Source organism: Scardinius erythrophthalmus, assembly GCF_964197995.2.
Source record: "Scardinius erythrophthalmus genome assembly, chromosome: 6".
Classification (NCBI taxonomy): Eukaryota; Metazoa; Chordata; class Actinopteri; order Cypriniformes; family Leuciscidae; genus Scardinius; species Scardinius erythrophthalmus.
The window spans coordinates 29,191,296-29,208,059 of record NC_138226.1 but is presented as its reverse complement, the minus strand read 5'-3'; the positions used below and the strand labels follow the sequence as shown (position 1 = coordinate 29,208,059).

Genomic DNA, 16,764 nt, shown 5'->3' with positions numbered 1-16,764 from the left:
ATCACTGTACTCTGTCTCTGACGTGAATGATATTTCACAACAGGTAAACGATTACTGTTCGTTTGTTGTTCACATTTGCAGTTATATATCTGATAATAAGTAGGAGGGAGGGCCGTTTGAGTTTAGAAGTGTGTGTGAACTATAGTATAAAAATAACCTAAATTGTACAGGTCAATAAAACCAGTGAACACCAACGTATTATCTTACCACAAGTTCTACATACATACTAACGTTACAAGAGGTGACAAATGTAAAAATGGTCGAGGGTGGAAATCGATTCATGATTCAGTCAATTCATCAACCATTTTATTCATACAGTATACAGCTACTATGTAAGAAAAGGCTGGCAGTAAACAATTACATTTTATATGTAGGCACAATTAATACAATAAATGCTATTAAAAACAATGCATAAAAATGAACAGCTTCTGGGATTCTCCAACTGAATTAAATGGCCAAAATTAGAAAATAATAATAAAAAACAAACATTTTTTTTACAACATAAATACAAATCAAGTGACCCTGTCAAAGTACATGGACTTATAGCAATTCAGCACATTCTCTATGGATATATAAAGGCATATGAGTACGGATGGGACATCCTAACAACCATGATAGAGGTGCATGGTGTTGAAGGTGATGTGGTCATACTGCTCCTCAACACTGACTGACTTGCGGTGCTCTATCTGACTGCTTTCGTCCTCCATGTTCTCAGCTGTATCTCCATTTTGATGCCCAAAGGGAAGGCCTTTGTCAAAGTAACCAAGATGTAAAGAAACACCCACATTCCCAATATGATCACAGTTCTCAACCTCGGTTGAATTCCCATTTACGTTCCCACGCGTCAGGTCACCACCATTGAGGTGCTGCACAGGATGGCAGCGCCCATTTAAAGGAAGTCCTGCTGTCAAAGAGAACACATGAATTATAATCTCATTAATATTAAAATTTGAACTGAATGTTTTTGTTTTGCACAACAATTTCCAACAGGATTCGTCTTTGATCCAAACTGAATTCTGCATCGTCAATGTTATTTAGTGGCCATTTCAGGGGTACTCTGTAGATTGTTCAGTTTAGGGTTTTCAAAATCACATCCAGTTTGGTTGACATAACATGATTACATCTGAACATTTGAACCCGAGATTAAAGTCCTGAATCCTTAAACATTTTGCTGAATGAATATTTATTCAATATTAAATAACAGGGATTGAATCTTAATCTCATTTATGTTAAGTGTGGAAGCAGCAAAGTTGGAAAGTGCAAACCAATGGATTATAATCTACAAAAAAGGGTATCAAATGACCATGCACGTGGCTTCTATTTTAATAAGTTCTAATAAACAATTCATAAGTACAAACCCAAGAGTCAATGATGATTGTTAAATGACAGAACATTTAATGAATATAGAAATTACATTTTCATCAATCTTAGGCATCCACACATGAACAATATTTTCCATCTCAATCTCATGTTTAAATGAGCACTTGAACACAGTCAGACGTCCCTTTGTAATTCAGAATAGTTTCAGTAGGAAATCATGCGTTAGTCTATAATGCAGTTCTACATTTCTGCCATTTGTTCTGTGTGAAATATGACAATTTTTATATGAATTTATATAAAGTACAATGTAATCAAATAACCAACTTTTTCTCAATTAATAGCTACTATCATACGAAATCAGTTTAGCAAATATTTTCTACACTGAAATTCTATGCAAAACATTAGCTGGGGAAAAAAAAGCCTCGTACAGTAACCTGACTGATACACACTTGAGACTGAATAAATCTAATGAGAAAGACCCTCTTCGACAGATTTTGCAATAACAGCAACAGAAAGAAAGAACAACAATCTAATAGAGTAAAATAGTCTAAGGTTTAAGAAGTGACTGAATAGCACCTTAACTTCCAAACAAGAACACACGCATGAAAGCTGCACAGCGAAGGTCCATGGATGTTCTCTATACATTCATGAAGAGATATGCTTTGGCATAACAAGATAATTAAAAGTTCAAGAAAAAAAAAATTGATTGAAAATAAAATGCACAATATTTCATGTTTCAAACATTGAAAAAAATGCATTCACCAGGAATTAAGTTTTTTTTTTCTTGCTACTTTACAGGAAAATAATATGGGCCACTCATATCAAAAGTATTACCCAACAGCCTGAACCAAAATCCAACAACATTACAAAACTCAAGGGCAGGAACTTGGCAGGGAAAATAAAAATTCACAGCAAAAGCTGTCAATCAGTATCGTACTAAGACTGAAGAGAAAATAACATTGACAAACTTTCCAAGTATCGATTTCAGGGCATAAAAAAGCCTCATAACAAAATGAAACCACTTTAGAGAGAAGGACAAGTATCTGAATATTTTAATTGTTCTTGGAACGTTTTGGATTCAAAATTAAAATGGCATTCAAGGAAGTCATTGTGCAAAACAAAACTCAATTTGCTCCTACTCAGCAAAATAATTTCTCCATTTTAGTTTAAAACAAAGTGCATACCACCAAAAGTTAAAAGGACGGGGTGGTTGCGAGTAACTTATGATCAAATGTTTTATACATGTGATGTGTGCCAAATTAAATTATTTTCCCTCCCAGACACACATCACTAAAAGAGTTTAAATGACGCAAGGCAAATGCCCCTACAAATAGGCATAGGAATTAGTGCAACGACATGGTATCTGCATGGAGGTCACGGTGAAGACCTCCAACTCTTTGTGGATTGAAGGTCCACTTGAGGATGAGCTCTCCATGTGGACCCCCCTGTCTTGCTCTGGACTCATGTAGCCATTGGACGCCAAAGGCAAGGATCCATTTAAGAGTCGGTTCCCACCTGTGGTACTCAGTGGTGGGCCAAACTCCATGTGCATGCTCTCCATCTGGTCCTTTCCGCTGGATCCGTTTATTGGCTGATAACCGAGATCTGCAATGACACATGTTGAGGTATTAACGTGTGGTGATGACAGTCCAATGATTTTGCTTTAGGACCAAATGCAGGGTTTCCAGAGAATAATTTTACTGTACAGACTCGATTGGGTTTTTACCTGCCCTGTCTAAAAAGTAGTTATTGTTTTCGACCCATGTAACCTTGTATTCTAATAAGCTTATGACACCAAAATTTCACAATTCTCGATTCCAATTTCAACAACAACCGCAACATGGAGGGGTTTGCAAAAGAGATGTCTTATTTAAATTTTACAACATGGAAATGTGTAGCCGCTGCGCTGGACTATGCATCATCTGAGGCCATGGTAGACCCGGAGGAGGCTGGTATGCACTGCTTTTTTCCGCGATGTCATCTCTGCCGGTTTCAAAATATGTCTGTTATATTGTCATTTTCAGCTCATCCGGCACTTTGCAACAACACAAACTTGTTTCGGCAGCGATTTTCAACATGTTTCCTATAACAACGTCTGACGGTTACGTTTTATGCGGCGTGAGAAAGTCACATAAACCATGTGAAATCCTATCAGAGCAGTCAGACTGAAACGCATTTCGAGAAATGCAATTTGAATAGGATTTTAAACCGCATATTGACGTAGCTTACGGAACTCTTGCTGATATGATATTGTAGGCCTATGATAACAACATAATATGATATAAATATAAGGCAAAAACTTTTTTGGGAACAACTGACATTTTACCAACTTGCTTCTTCTCTCCTCCTGTTTCGCGTGCAGGAGACGGAAGTAATGCTGCCGCGAATGTGACGCGAAATGTCACGTGAACAAGCAAATCCACAAAGAAAGAATAATAAATAAAGTACGGCAATTAGATGGTTCTAATTTGGAAAACATTTAGATATGTCTAAGTCAAATTGCCATCGAAAATTTAAGACCTTTCATAAGTAAAAATAAGACTTAAGACTTTTTATGGCCTTAAATTTGAAAAATCTAATTTAAGACTTTTTAAGGATCCGCGGACATCCTGAACATTAGTCTGGGGAGTCTGCTCTGTATTTTCTACTGCACAAGAGGCGTGATCAACGGGCATAGTTCAAATGACTCTGTATGCAATTGGATAGTCCTTCAACCAATCAGACCAACTATCCGGGTGATGTACTTTGCAGCGTAAACTCCAGGTAGGAAACATGTCAACAAACGTGTTGGTTTGTAGCATTGATCTGCAGTTTGCAGCAATGGCATAGAGCGATTTTTGCAGGTTGTGAAAAAAAAAAAAAAAAAAAAAAACATTAAAGTGAGTGATATTTACACCCACTTGAGCGATTTGTTTGCTAAACCTAAAGAAGCCATTGAGCATCGTCGAGAGGTTAAAAGGAATTGGATTGGATTAAACCCGCAAATAGCGCGCCAGGAGGATAAGCCTGTTTGTGATTGGTCCCCGCAAATTTGTAACAGAAGCAGGATAGAAGAATGTACAGGTTTCCAGCCTGAGCTGCAGGGCGAAATCAAATCGCCGGCTGATTGGGCTGGGTTTACCCAGTCTAGCATCTCCTTACACTTGAATGGTAAATTCGCTTGAATTTATAATCTTTGAAATATTCAGTCAATACTTACCATCTGTTCTGGCCTTTTTAATGTGATTGGACTCCATGCAATCAAGAGACCTCTTTCGGCTGGGAACCCCATTAAGGGTGCTCCGCTCTTGGCTTAGCTTGCGGTCCCCAAAGCACACAGAGCCATTGGTTGAGAACCCGTTAAGCTGACTGAGCTGCTGGTTCTGGGCATTGGAAAGCAGCTGGGCACACTCTTGAAAGCCCTGGGCATGGGCTAGGTCAGCTGCGGTCAGTCCACTAGCGTTCCTCATGCTGCGCAATGATAAAATTAGCGTGTTAACACTGCTGCACTATGGCAAATGTTTGTAAACCACTCATACACACTCATACACACACACAGTCCCTTTCTGCATTTAATATCCTATTTTATTTCTGACATATATGTTCTTTAATCAAGGTAAAAAAAAGGAAAAAAAAAAGTGACAAATCATTGAAAATGTATATAATTTAAAGACATTTATAATGTTGTGACTTCTCAACTGCAATAGAAAATGAAAAACCATTGAAGCAAACACAAGTAGACAAGAACATGAAAATAAAAATAAAAATACAAATAGCCATAATTCAATTACACCAGTCAATGGTAAATATCTGTCAATGGCAAATTTGCACAAGTTGAGAGATTATTTCCACAAGATTGACTGGCAAGGGGAGTTTGGCACTGCTAAATTAATTTTTCCAAGAATTCTCTTCAATGCAAGAGATGAACAGGGCAGATGATTCATTTAAAAGTAGTGAAAAGGAAATAATGCTATTGTTTATTAATGCAATTAATAAACATAGTAAAGAAGTTGCAATTAAGATGACAATAACTGTAGATAGAAATGTAGACGTACAAAGTCAGAACAAGTCTTCTTGAATCTGTAATAAGTGGCCTGGAAAGCTGAATAAAAATATCATGGCAATCCATCTTCTGATAATAAAAAAAGAGAGAGCGACTTGTCCCTTAAAGAGATTTTAATGGTGGTTGAATCTTCATTTGCATGGCTGAAAAAGGACGGCTTGGAAGCGACATGGGGAATAAGACCTGGTCAGGAAATTCTTCTTTAAACACTCAAAGACACATCAAGTTAAATAGAAAAGCATCCTGGCTTCATCAAGAGGAAGATTTGATCAAATGGTGAACGCTGATACCGTAAAGCATTACAAGGGTAATGTGAGATGCAATCCCATTTAAAATTAGACATGACAACAAGAAAGGATTAAGAGTGTGCATTTGGCATCAACACAGTCATTTTCTATTGCAGTGAAGAACCAGAATACATGAATGAACAAAATCAAGGGCAAAATAACAGTGTTCACACTTACCCCTGGGGCTCCAGTTAACACTTCTATCCTGAATGCAGTGAGAATACAGTAATGTCACTCTTGGTAGCGCAGAACACTGTATACACACAGACTAGCCTCAGACAATCCAAACCAATTTATATCAGACACCGATAATTTGTTTAATGTCACTAATTTGTGTGTTGTTCTCTCTTATAAGCAAATGTGAGTTTCTGTTTGGGGTTTGAGTGACTGCCAGCTTTTGCTGCACTCTTTATTCATATTACTTGTAACATCGAAGCTAGGACTAGACGCAAGATTTGTTACCAACTACATTTAAATTGACTGGGGATAAGATCAATTTATACCTACATCATTCCACATTGCATTAAGGACCCATTAAGAACATTTTACTGAATCTATTGCAGAAAAGCATAACCTAAATCAATGTTTTCCAACCCTTTTCCTATAGGTACACAAACAGAACACATTATGGATATCTCCCTTACCATCCATTTCAGGAGCGACTTGGGAGGAGCCTCCAAGGTTAGGAAAAAAATTGGATGAATGAAGTCCGGACATACTATATCTGCACAGTTCTTTTACGTTGCTTCACTTCCATTCACAACACCTATCTTGTGGTCTCATGGGACATTAAAGTGTCCATCAGATGTGCACTTCAGAACCTTGGTAGCAGGTAATCTGGGTACTTTACACTTACCGTTTTATGAAAAATATTAATTCAGAGATACTACTCTTTTTATGTACTGTTATTTCCCAACTGTACAGTAGGGAATTAGGCTAGGCATATTCAAATAAAGGGCATCTCTGTTTTAAGTCTCTACCAACAAGCTTATGAGCTGAATTGTGTTTTCCAAAACGGTCCAAGATCTTTTAGCACATCAATAGCAATGTACCGTGGGGAAACAAAAAGTCTGAAGGACAAGCAAATCACTGTGAGTGAGGAGGACATGATGCTTAGGTGCCAAGACCTTAGTATTTGATTGGAAAGAGGAAGGAAAATGCTGGCAGTCTCCTAAACCCTATATATAATTTTCATGAATCTGAACCTGTGTGGAATTTGTGCAAAAGAAAGCATTTCATAAATATTTTAAACTAAGCATTGTTACATTGTCATATATTTAATATTAAATGTTAGATTGAGCAAATAATCATTAGGTAACAATTAAACTCACTTTATCCATTTTAACCGATGTCCTGTATGCGCTACCACTGAGTTACATACATGAAGTAAGGGGTTTGCTTGTGGCTTTAAGAAAAAGTTTTGTTCATTCATGGATTCATTATAAAACAATCATCATAATATTCATTAGAACATGTTTTGTTTTTAAATATCTAACTATATCACATTCCACACACCCACATTCATTCCAACACATAAAACATCTTCAAATCATACATCTAAAAATAAAATACAGTTTCCAGCAAATAAAGTAAAAATAAAACAATTTCCATTGAACAGACCCTCCCCAATTATTCCTACCCAAATCTGAAGAAAAATATGAATGCTTCTCGGAAGTTCTGATGTCAAAAAGACATTTGTAACAAATACTTCAGAAGGTGTGTGGCCATCCTGGCAGGTCTCAATTGGAAATGAACCTCTTAGGTGCAAGAAATCTGAAATAATTACCAACACAAACACACTGATCATGTGGACAACAGCTTAATAGTTCAAATTTATCCACTGCTGTTTATTGGCCCAAATCTGTAACTTGAACATAAAATACAACTCAGATTAATTTGTTCCTTAGGGTTAGTTTCTTTTGCTGCTTTTATGACCTCAATAGTTATTTATATTTTACATTCATATTACCAATATATGACAAATCCCATTGTTAAACATCACTTCAACAAATGAGAAATGAGAAACGTATCATGTAATCTGAAATAGTAGGCTACATTTTACTTTGATGGTTGCAAGGTGTCTACCCTTGCTACGGCGGTGAAAGGTTTTTGAGCTATTGCTGCAGCAAACAACTCAATAATTGTAGATCACAGATAATATATTGTTACTAAAAAAAAATGGGTGTAATTTTCTTGCGTAAAGTCCCCCGAATTAGATCCCGGAACCTAAGTGCCAGTTCAGTTTAGAAAGCCAGATTTTCTGAAAACGGTTTGGTGTTTTGTTTACATATTGTCCACAATGTTGACAGAGTTACATCAGATTTCTGGTACCTTTAATTAGAGGTCATTTCAGTTAATGTAAATGTAAAAGATACATGAACAGAAAACCTGTTATTCATTTGCTCTGATTTTCATTTAGTTTCCTCACTGCTGCTTGAGTTCTTATTATTTGGAATTGAAATAAATGTAATTAGAAGTGTGGCAGTTAATACAATAAGTTATGTATATTTATTTTCCATTTTAGTGTTTGGGCCAAACTTTACAGTAATTTGATTACACTATGGTTTTCAGAATCCCCTCTCATTCTGTGTGTACAGAATATAAGATTCAGTCTCGAAATGGCCAAGTTAGGTAATTCAAAAAAAAATAATTTAAAATTTTAAATTTGAATACATTTCTTTAATTTAAAAAAAATAAAATAATTTAATACAATTTTTTTGTAAACTGCTGTTAACGTTTTGTTTATGCTCGTTATGCTGTTGCATTAAACTATGCACTTGCAAATACGTAACCATTTTTTCTCTACTCGATTCAGGTGAATTCAAAGTTCACCCAAAAATAAAACTCTGCCATCATTTACTCATTCTCAAGTTGTTCTAAACCAGTATTCATTTCTTTCTTTTGCTGAACACAAAAGAAGATATTTTGAAGAATATGGGTAACCAAGCAGTTGATGGACCCCCATTGACTTCCATAGTATTTTTTTTCCTCCATACTAAGGAAGTCAATGGGGTCCATCAACTGCTTGGTTACCAACATTCTTCTAAATACCTTCTTTTGCATTCAGCAGAAGAACGAAATGAATACCGGTTTGGATCAACTTGAGGATTGAGTAAATTACATAATTTTCATTTTTGGGTGAGCAATCACTTTAAAGGGGTGGTTCAGGATTTTGGACATCGGACCTCATTTCCAAGTTAGCCTGGGTGTTATTTATCAGTGGAGACAGTTTTAAACATTTTTCATCCAGTTGCATAGTTCGCCGGTGCTAGGCTAGCGCGAGTCAACGGTATCTGCTAGCCTGCCATTAAAAACAGTTTTACCCACTCCACAGTACACCAAAATCAAATAAATTATAACGCCAGACTATCGATGTAAATGTCTGTTGAGAGAATAATGTTAGAAATCTAACTACCTTTTCATCGCATTGCAATAGTTATACTTTGTTCCCTGTATTTATTAGCACAGTCTACAGCAGTGGCGGAGTGATATTAAGTTACCTAGGCAACCGAGAGAGCTGGTCCACATGACAATCACGCAAGTGTATTTACCTGACATTCATCACTACGAATATTTAACGAAGAAATCAACAAGACATAGGACTATGGCCACGTTTGAAAGCCATGCCAATGTTTCCGACTTTGGAGACGATGAAGACGAGGAATGTGTGTTATTCAACGAACCGTACATGTGTGAGCCGGAATACACAGACGAAGAACTAATCGAGATGGATGCTAAAAGGGCAGAAAGAGAAATAATGTCTGCAGAGACAACAGCAGCTGGAGATTACGCAGAGAACCGGGACAGAACATCGAGGAGTTCAAGGTTACTACTAGCTAGCTAGACGTCCCGACTGTAGTGCGCTTCTGTTCTGTGTTTACTTTTCGGCGCAGTACTAACCGGAGCAAAGTAAAATTCCGCCGCAGCTGAGAAACTAGTTCCTGTAAATGTAATGCGATCATTTAGATGCAAGAGTAGTTAGATTTCTAACATTATTCTCTCAACAGACATTTACATTGATAGTCTGGCGTTATCATTTATTTGCTTTTGGTGTACTGTGGAGTGGGTAAAACTGTTTTAATGGCAGGCTAACAGATACCGTTGACTCGCGCTAGCCTAGCACCGGCAAACTATGCAACTGGAAGGACTGGATGAAAAATGCTGAAAACTGTCTCCACTGATAAATAACACCCAGGCTAACTTGGAAATGAGGTCCGATGTCCAAAATCCTGAACCACCCCTTTAACGGCTATTTTAACCAACAATATAGAACCTCTCTGACAATATCAAACACTAATTTACAAAGACTATCCGAAGACTGTGTTTAGATACATGCATATATTCATAAATAGACACGCAGATACGTCAAACATTCTTGAGGTTTTAAAGGAACACTCCACCGTTTTTTCATATTAAACTGTGTTATTCCCTTAACTAAGACAAGTTGATTAGAGCTTAGATCGGGCCCAACAAATCAAGCCCGACCCTACCCGAGCCCGAGCACGTTGTGTCCGAGCCCGGCCCGGCCCGACACATTCACTGTAATTATGAGCCCGAGCCCGATTTAAACCCGACCATATGTGGGCCGTTATAACCAGGGGCGGCGCCAGAATATTTTTTAACGCAGGTGCTGCTGTGCTAGATCATTTAAGCTACAGGGGGAGCTGCGCAGTTATATATATTATATAAATACTATTAATAAATGAGCAAAAATTGCCCACTCAATATTAAATATTCAGTTATTTTAATTATCACAATTAAAGTTTTAATTTTATTAAATTGAACAAACACAACATTCAGCATTCAATCAAATATTCTTAAAGATAAATAATGTTACTGTTATTTCAACATAATATGTGTGTGAGCAACAAGCAAGATTTGTAAATTCGGTGACAGCGTGTGTTACGAGTTTCAAATGGTGTACTGTAGGCTAAGTGACCGCGACGCGCCGGCGATTGCATGTCATGATTATATTGTCTGCTATAGGCCTATTGCTTTTTATGTATTAAATCCAGGCAATTGGAATGTATTAAAATTAAGATACAATTTATACAAAACGAAATTCACTTTAAAGAAAAGCTTTCTTCAAAACGAAACTTAACAAACTTGAAACTAAATGTGCTTATTTAATAGCTAAAACACGTAGGTTACTACAGACACTCTTTTTGTACAAATTGCAGCACATTCATTTAATTCTGAATTTTGCACATGTAAAGGAAAGGCATTTGTTTGTGCATAGTAAACATATCTGTAACATTTATCAAGTTCATGTGCGTGCATTTATTAATTATCGTATGAATAATGCGACAAGGAAGAAGCATGTAAACATTGTTTATTCAGAAATAATTGAATGGATCGGAAAAGTAACAAAAGAGGACATTGAGGCCTGAGGCTGACTACTATCATAATTTCTGCCATGGCAAGACTGCTTCATGTGTCTGTTCATCGTCGAAGTCCCCGTTTTTTTTGCTGTCATAGGCGAGCAGCGTGCCGCATTTAATGCACGAGACAAAGCCAACACATATTGTCACTCCGCACGACTAGTTTAAAATGTTTCCATACCTCCGATTTTCCTCCAAACTTGCTCAAAGTTATTTCTTCTGTTTAATTTTTTTTCTTTGCTTCTTCAAGCTCCATGTTGCACTTAAGCAGCAGAATAGTAGCCTACAGCACGCACAGCAGGTGTGATGCGTCACGCGTGCGAGACTACGTTTTCCCTGTTTAAATACAGTTACACAAGTAGTTACACGACCAAGTATGGTGACACAAAATAAAACGTGGCACTTTTTCTAAGCAGGATATAGAAATAGCTTTTTCTAAGCTTGGGAGCACTTCGACTCGGCGCAGTAAAAAGTCACGCCTGAAAAATCCTCTCCCCCTCTCACTTCTGTCATTAGAACCAACGTGACTTTTTACTGCGCCGAGTCGAAGTGCTCCCAAGTGCTATTCCGCCACACATTATAGTTATCATTTTTACCCACTTAGAAAAGCAGCACGTTTTATTTTGTGTCACCATACTTGGTCGTGTAACTACTTGTGTAACTGTATTTAAACAGGGAAAACGTGGAGGTGTTTAGTCGCTTCTAACTTCATCTCTGTTTGGTCCCTAATGAATGAACTGGGCTAAGCTAAGTGCTATCAAAGTGTCACCGCGCACCAGAGTGATTGAGTGCACGCACTGAGACGAGAGAGGTATGTATCAACACGTCTTAGTTAAGGGAATAACACAGTTTAATATGAAAAAACGGTGGCGTGTTCCTTTAAATAATAATCAATATATTGGATTACTCTAAATCTAACCTATTGCTCATAATTTTGTCGTAGTTCACAAATTGCTTGTATTAGCCTCTTAAATATGTAACTAAGATGGTTTATTGCCACAGATGTATTCTGGTGGCCTTCTCATTCAATTTAGTACCTCAAATGGCGTTTTGCTAAATGTCTGGATTGGATTCACAAATACCTTCCAAATTTTTCATGATTTTCAGTAGGGATGTGCAAGACTTGTCGACTAAACGATTATGCTGCCAAGTCGACATTGGAAATACTAGTAGTATACATTAAATCCTTTTTTTGCACATTTATGTTTTGCTTTATGTTGTTACAAAGCCCATGTTCAAATTACTGTCATGGTAATGTTACATTTTAAAATGATACATTATTTATTGCATATCTAGAGTGGGGAAAAAATCAGTACTGTCCACTCGAAAGACGAGAATGGTGAAGAAGTATTTTGGCATAACAATTAGACTCGCTTATTGGATTGTTATACTACCGGTTATGAGGGAAAATAGCCTACTGAAATACACTGCCCCGGCCAAAAAATAGTCGCTGATTGGATTTGAATAGGCAAATATTTTATATAGTCTATGACTTGATCCTTATTGCTGTGATCTTAAATTCAGACCTTAAATTCATTGAAAGTCTTTGGGTTGTGCTAGAGTAGACTTTATAGAGTGCAAGACTCAAGTCGATACAAGATCTTGACCAAAAATTGGTGCACATCTTGATGTAAATTAATGTTGTCATCCCAAAGACTTTCAATGAATTTAAGGTCTGGACTCAAAGGTGCCAATTCATGTGTGAAAATAATTCTTCTTGCTCCTCCCAATTACTCTTTCACAATTTGAGCCTGGTGAATCTTGACATTGTCATCCTGGAATATGGCCATGATGTGTCTTCCTATATGGTTGTTTAAGAAATAAAAAGCTACACTCTCCATCAATTAGGGTTAGAAGACCTGTTGCCAAACATATAACATGCTAGAAACATAATAATCTCTGCAATAATGATCCAGTCATAAACTCTTAAGCTTTTGCCTATTTAAATCCAAGGAGCGACTTTTTCCCCTGGGCAGTGTATTTTATACCGGTTTAAAGGAAACCCATTTTGAATTAAACTTTACAATAACAAATAGAATACCCTTAAATAATGTATAGTTGCAGATGCATGTCAAGCTTTTCTTGCAATTTTGCCACCGGTCATGTGTACAGGTACTTTTCACACAAGACATGTTAAAACCTGGACATGGAAGCGGTGGTAATGAACAGCAAAACCTTGACATACTGATTTACTTATGCTGGCTAACTTTTAGAGACAGGGTCGTAATGGGCATGCTGAAAGGTAAACAATGCTACAACAGAAACTAACCCCTAAACTTACCCCACACCCTAACAGCTTAAACAACCAATTGAAAAGACCTTTCGGCACGCCCATTACTCCAACCTGCATATGCCCACACTTGAACTTTTAATAAGGGAATTATCTTTATGATATGCTATTGAGATGGTACTTACTGGTCCCTGCACTGCTTATTGATTCAGTTGATTTTAATGCATGTATAATTATTATTTTTTTAATTAAAACTAAGGAGTTGCAAATTACGGGTTTGTTCACCCAGAAATTAAAGTTCTGTTATAATTTACACACCCTCATATCGTTACAAACCTTTCATTTATCTTCGAAGCACAAAATTAAGAAATTTTAATTAAACCTAAGATTTCTGTCACTCCATTGAAAGTCCATTACACCAAAACTTTGACGCTCAACCAACAAACAAAGAGTTCATCAAGTGGTATGGCAAACAGAAGCTCAAACGTGCTTGCTTGAGGCATAAGAACCAACAAGATTTATTCTCATGAATCAAACAAGTTCGGTTGAGCTTCGGTTTACCATGTTTGATGTGCTCTATGTATGTGCATTGTTCAATGTTTATATGTGAATAAAAGCCTACATTAAATCTGTTCATTGCATAATGCAATCATGTCTCTTCAGAAGACTTCTAAGTCATATGGATTGCTTTTCCAATCTCTTAAGAACCCTTTGAATTGTTGGTGGAATAAACTTTCAATGGAGGGATATAAATCATTCAGTTTTCATTAAATGTCGTTTCGAAGATTAACAAAAGTCAAATAGGTTTGGAATAACATGAGTGGGTAATTGATGACAATTTAAATTTTTGGGCAAACAATTCCTTGAACTTTAAGCAATTTTCTTACATAAAAAGTCAAATAGGTTTATATACACATTAGTCCTGCCAGGACTGCCATTTCATGTTTCCTGGTCATTTCAATGTTCAATACAGTATGAATAACTGTATCACTTTGGCAAATTGCAATTTCACTTTGGTGAATTAAAGTTTTATTTCAGTAATGAAACAGAAGCATTCATTTTGTTTCTTCATTCCTGATATGCTTTGCTACTCTCTATTTCAACTTCATAAATTCTCTTCCATAGCCCTACCACATATCTTCCTGAGCATCAGACCATGCTTACTCTGGACGTGACTAAGGGACTGATTAGACCTGTCCTATATACGTCCTATGGTTAGTCTATAAAAAAAGAGGAAATAAATAAACATCAACTGCATTGATTTAAGGGCACAATTAAGCAAAGCATGCAGGTCAAAAACAAAAACTAGATCTAAAAAAAACAACAAAAAACTTTGTCTTTTGAAAGTTCTAGGTACAAAATGTCCTATCAGTAAAACCAATCACCGCATGAAATACCTCAACAGTTTGCCAGTGTGTTGATACTGAAGGGAGCGATAGTGAGAACACTCCTAATGCCACAACAGTGTAGTTTCGTTGAGGGAACTTGGAGTGAGTCAGCAGTGTCTATTTGGAATGCTCTCCCCCTTTTCTAGGATTACTTGAAAAAGTCAAGTCATTTCGAATTCAATAGCTGCAAAACATTGAGATGTGTAGATGTTCTCTAGAATTTTGCCGTAACAGTTAACAAAATGCAATCTCCATTTCTTTTGTCATCATGCCACTTTCATAAGGACAAAGGTGACAGATGATTCATAAAAGAACATGTTTTATTATAAGGTAATCATATCATAGGTTAAATTCTGCAGGCGACATTGTAAATACAAACAGTTTCTCTCTATGAACAAAGTCTCAGAATAATAGATGCAGACAGGTTAAAACAAAATAGTAATGCTATTAATACTATTAAGGTCTAGTAATGCAAACCCTCTGATATTTAAGCCTGTGCTTTACCCTGCTCTCCTTTACTATTATAGTACCTGAACCACACTTTCTCCTGTCAGACTTTTGGATCGAGGGCTTTGGGAAAAAAATAAATAAATAAAATAATTCAAAAATACTATATTCATGGCAGAAGGACATCTACTGTATGTTTTAAAATGGTTTAGGACTAACCAGAAGTGTTGTTTTTCCCATATGACTTACTTTAGTGAAGGGACAGGAAGTGATAAAGAGAAATTGTACATGTTCCAATCAGACTTGTGCCATCCGCAAATCAGATTTACATATTTAAGCCTCAAAAATATAGTGTGCCTTAAAAAGAATAGGTTAAATTTACATGGAGTTATATTATATTTATAAGGATATTAGGCCAAACTCTGTAATTTCAACTGGGCATTTTATCTGAAATACCTCCTTTGCAGAATTTAAATAAAACAAGGCAATAAAGAAGGATAATTGTCCAAATGTACACTAGACGCCTTGTACGTCACTGGTAAAGAACATAAGAAGCTGAACAAAGTGAATTTAAACCAACATGAGAACCATGAGGCTTTAAAAGAGAAGGGAGTCGAGTGCAAATCTTTCTGTATCACAGAAAGGGAGAAAAGAAAGAAAGAAAATGTGACAAAGCACTTGTTTTTTCCCCAAAGGACTTGGCCTTCTGAACTTATAGATGTTTGATAAAGACAGAATTATTGAAGACATCTGAGTGAAGAAAGAACCAAGATTTCAATGACGAGACGGGAGATGTATGAAATGTGTCAATCCATCAAACATAGTTAAAGCGTGGATGTCTTTTCAGTAGGCCATGAACAACTGGAGACGTTTCATGACTGATTCCAGTGCATTTAAGATAAGCTTTCCTGTAGCTCAGTGGTAAGAGCATTGCATTAACAACGCAAGGTTGTGGGTTCGATCCCAGGGGATTGCACATACCTATGTATAAATGTATAGGATAATGCAATGTAAGTCGCTTTGTATAAAAGCGTCTGCCAAATGCATAAATGTAAATGTAAGATTCAAGCAGAATTTGGAGGGAATCCATTCTCACTAGGGTTGGGCGATGTCCCCTAAATTGGCAGTTGACGATGTTAACAGTAAAACATCGATATGATATGATATGATAGGGTTATGATACCGTCCATCGGCACAACCCTAATTCTCAGTGTCTTTGAGAAAAAAAAAAAAAAATCGGGAATTTTTTCAGAGGACATTAAGGACATTTTTATTTTATTTTTTTATTTAAATCTGCTGGGATCTGGTGAAACAGTTCCAGCAATAAGGCAATAAATGAATGTTTGTTTCCTGTAAGCTCCTTTGTCTTCTCTTCACCATTTATGTTGTTTAGGGTTCAGTTTCAGTCCAAGAGTCCAAGGAATATGATCAATTTGATCAGAATGAAATGGTGCTCTTTAGCCAGCTTTTAAGGTAGGAATATGGTGGTCTGTTCAAGTGTCCAGAATATTTTCACTGGTGGCTGACATGTTTTCTCCAGAAAAGTAAAGCATCATCTGTATTCGGGTCTCAAGAAAGCAATTCAAATAAAAGCTAGAAATAGATAGTGAGGAATCAGATAAAACATCCAGTTTTGCATTTTTTTAGGTCATGTATATTTAGAAAAAAA

At 36.6% G+C, this 16,764-nt stretch overlaps 1 protein-coding gene across 2 annotated transcripts in view; it reads right to left on the bottom strand.

The window, feature by feature from the left end:
* Window positions 1-284: 284 nt before the first annotated feature.
* Window positions 285-16,764, bottom strand: part of ankrd10b (ankyrin repeat domain 10b) — a 30,964-nt gene continuing 14,484 nt past the window's right edge. The window contains exons 4-6 of one of the 2 annotated variants that reach the window (XM_081369547.1): window positions 4,520-4,770; window positions 2,836-2,925; window positions 285-904 (exon numbers count right to left, since the gene is read on the bottom strand). In XM_081369547.1, the coding sequence (XP_081225673.1) occupies window positions 603-904; window positions 2,836-2,925; window positions 4,520-4,770 (643 nt within the window). In that variant the 3' untranslated portion in view covers window positions 285-602. The remainder of the gene's footprint in view (window positions 905-2,835; window positions 2,926-4,519; window positions 4,771-16,764) is intronic. The other variant, XM_081369548.1, reaches the window with a different exon arrangement.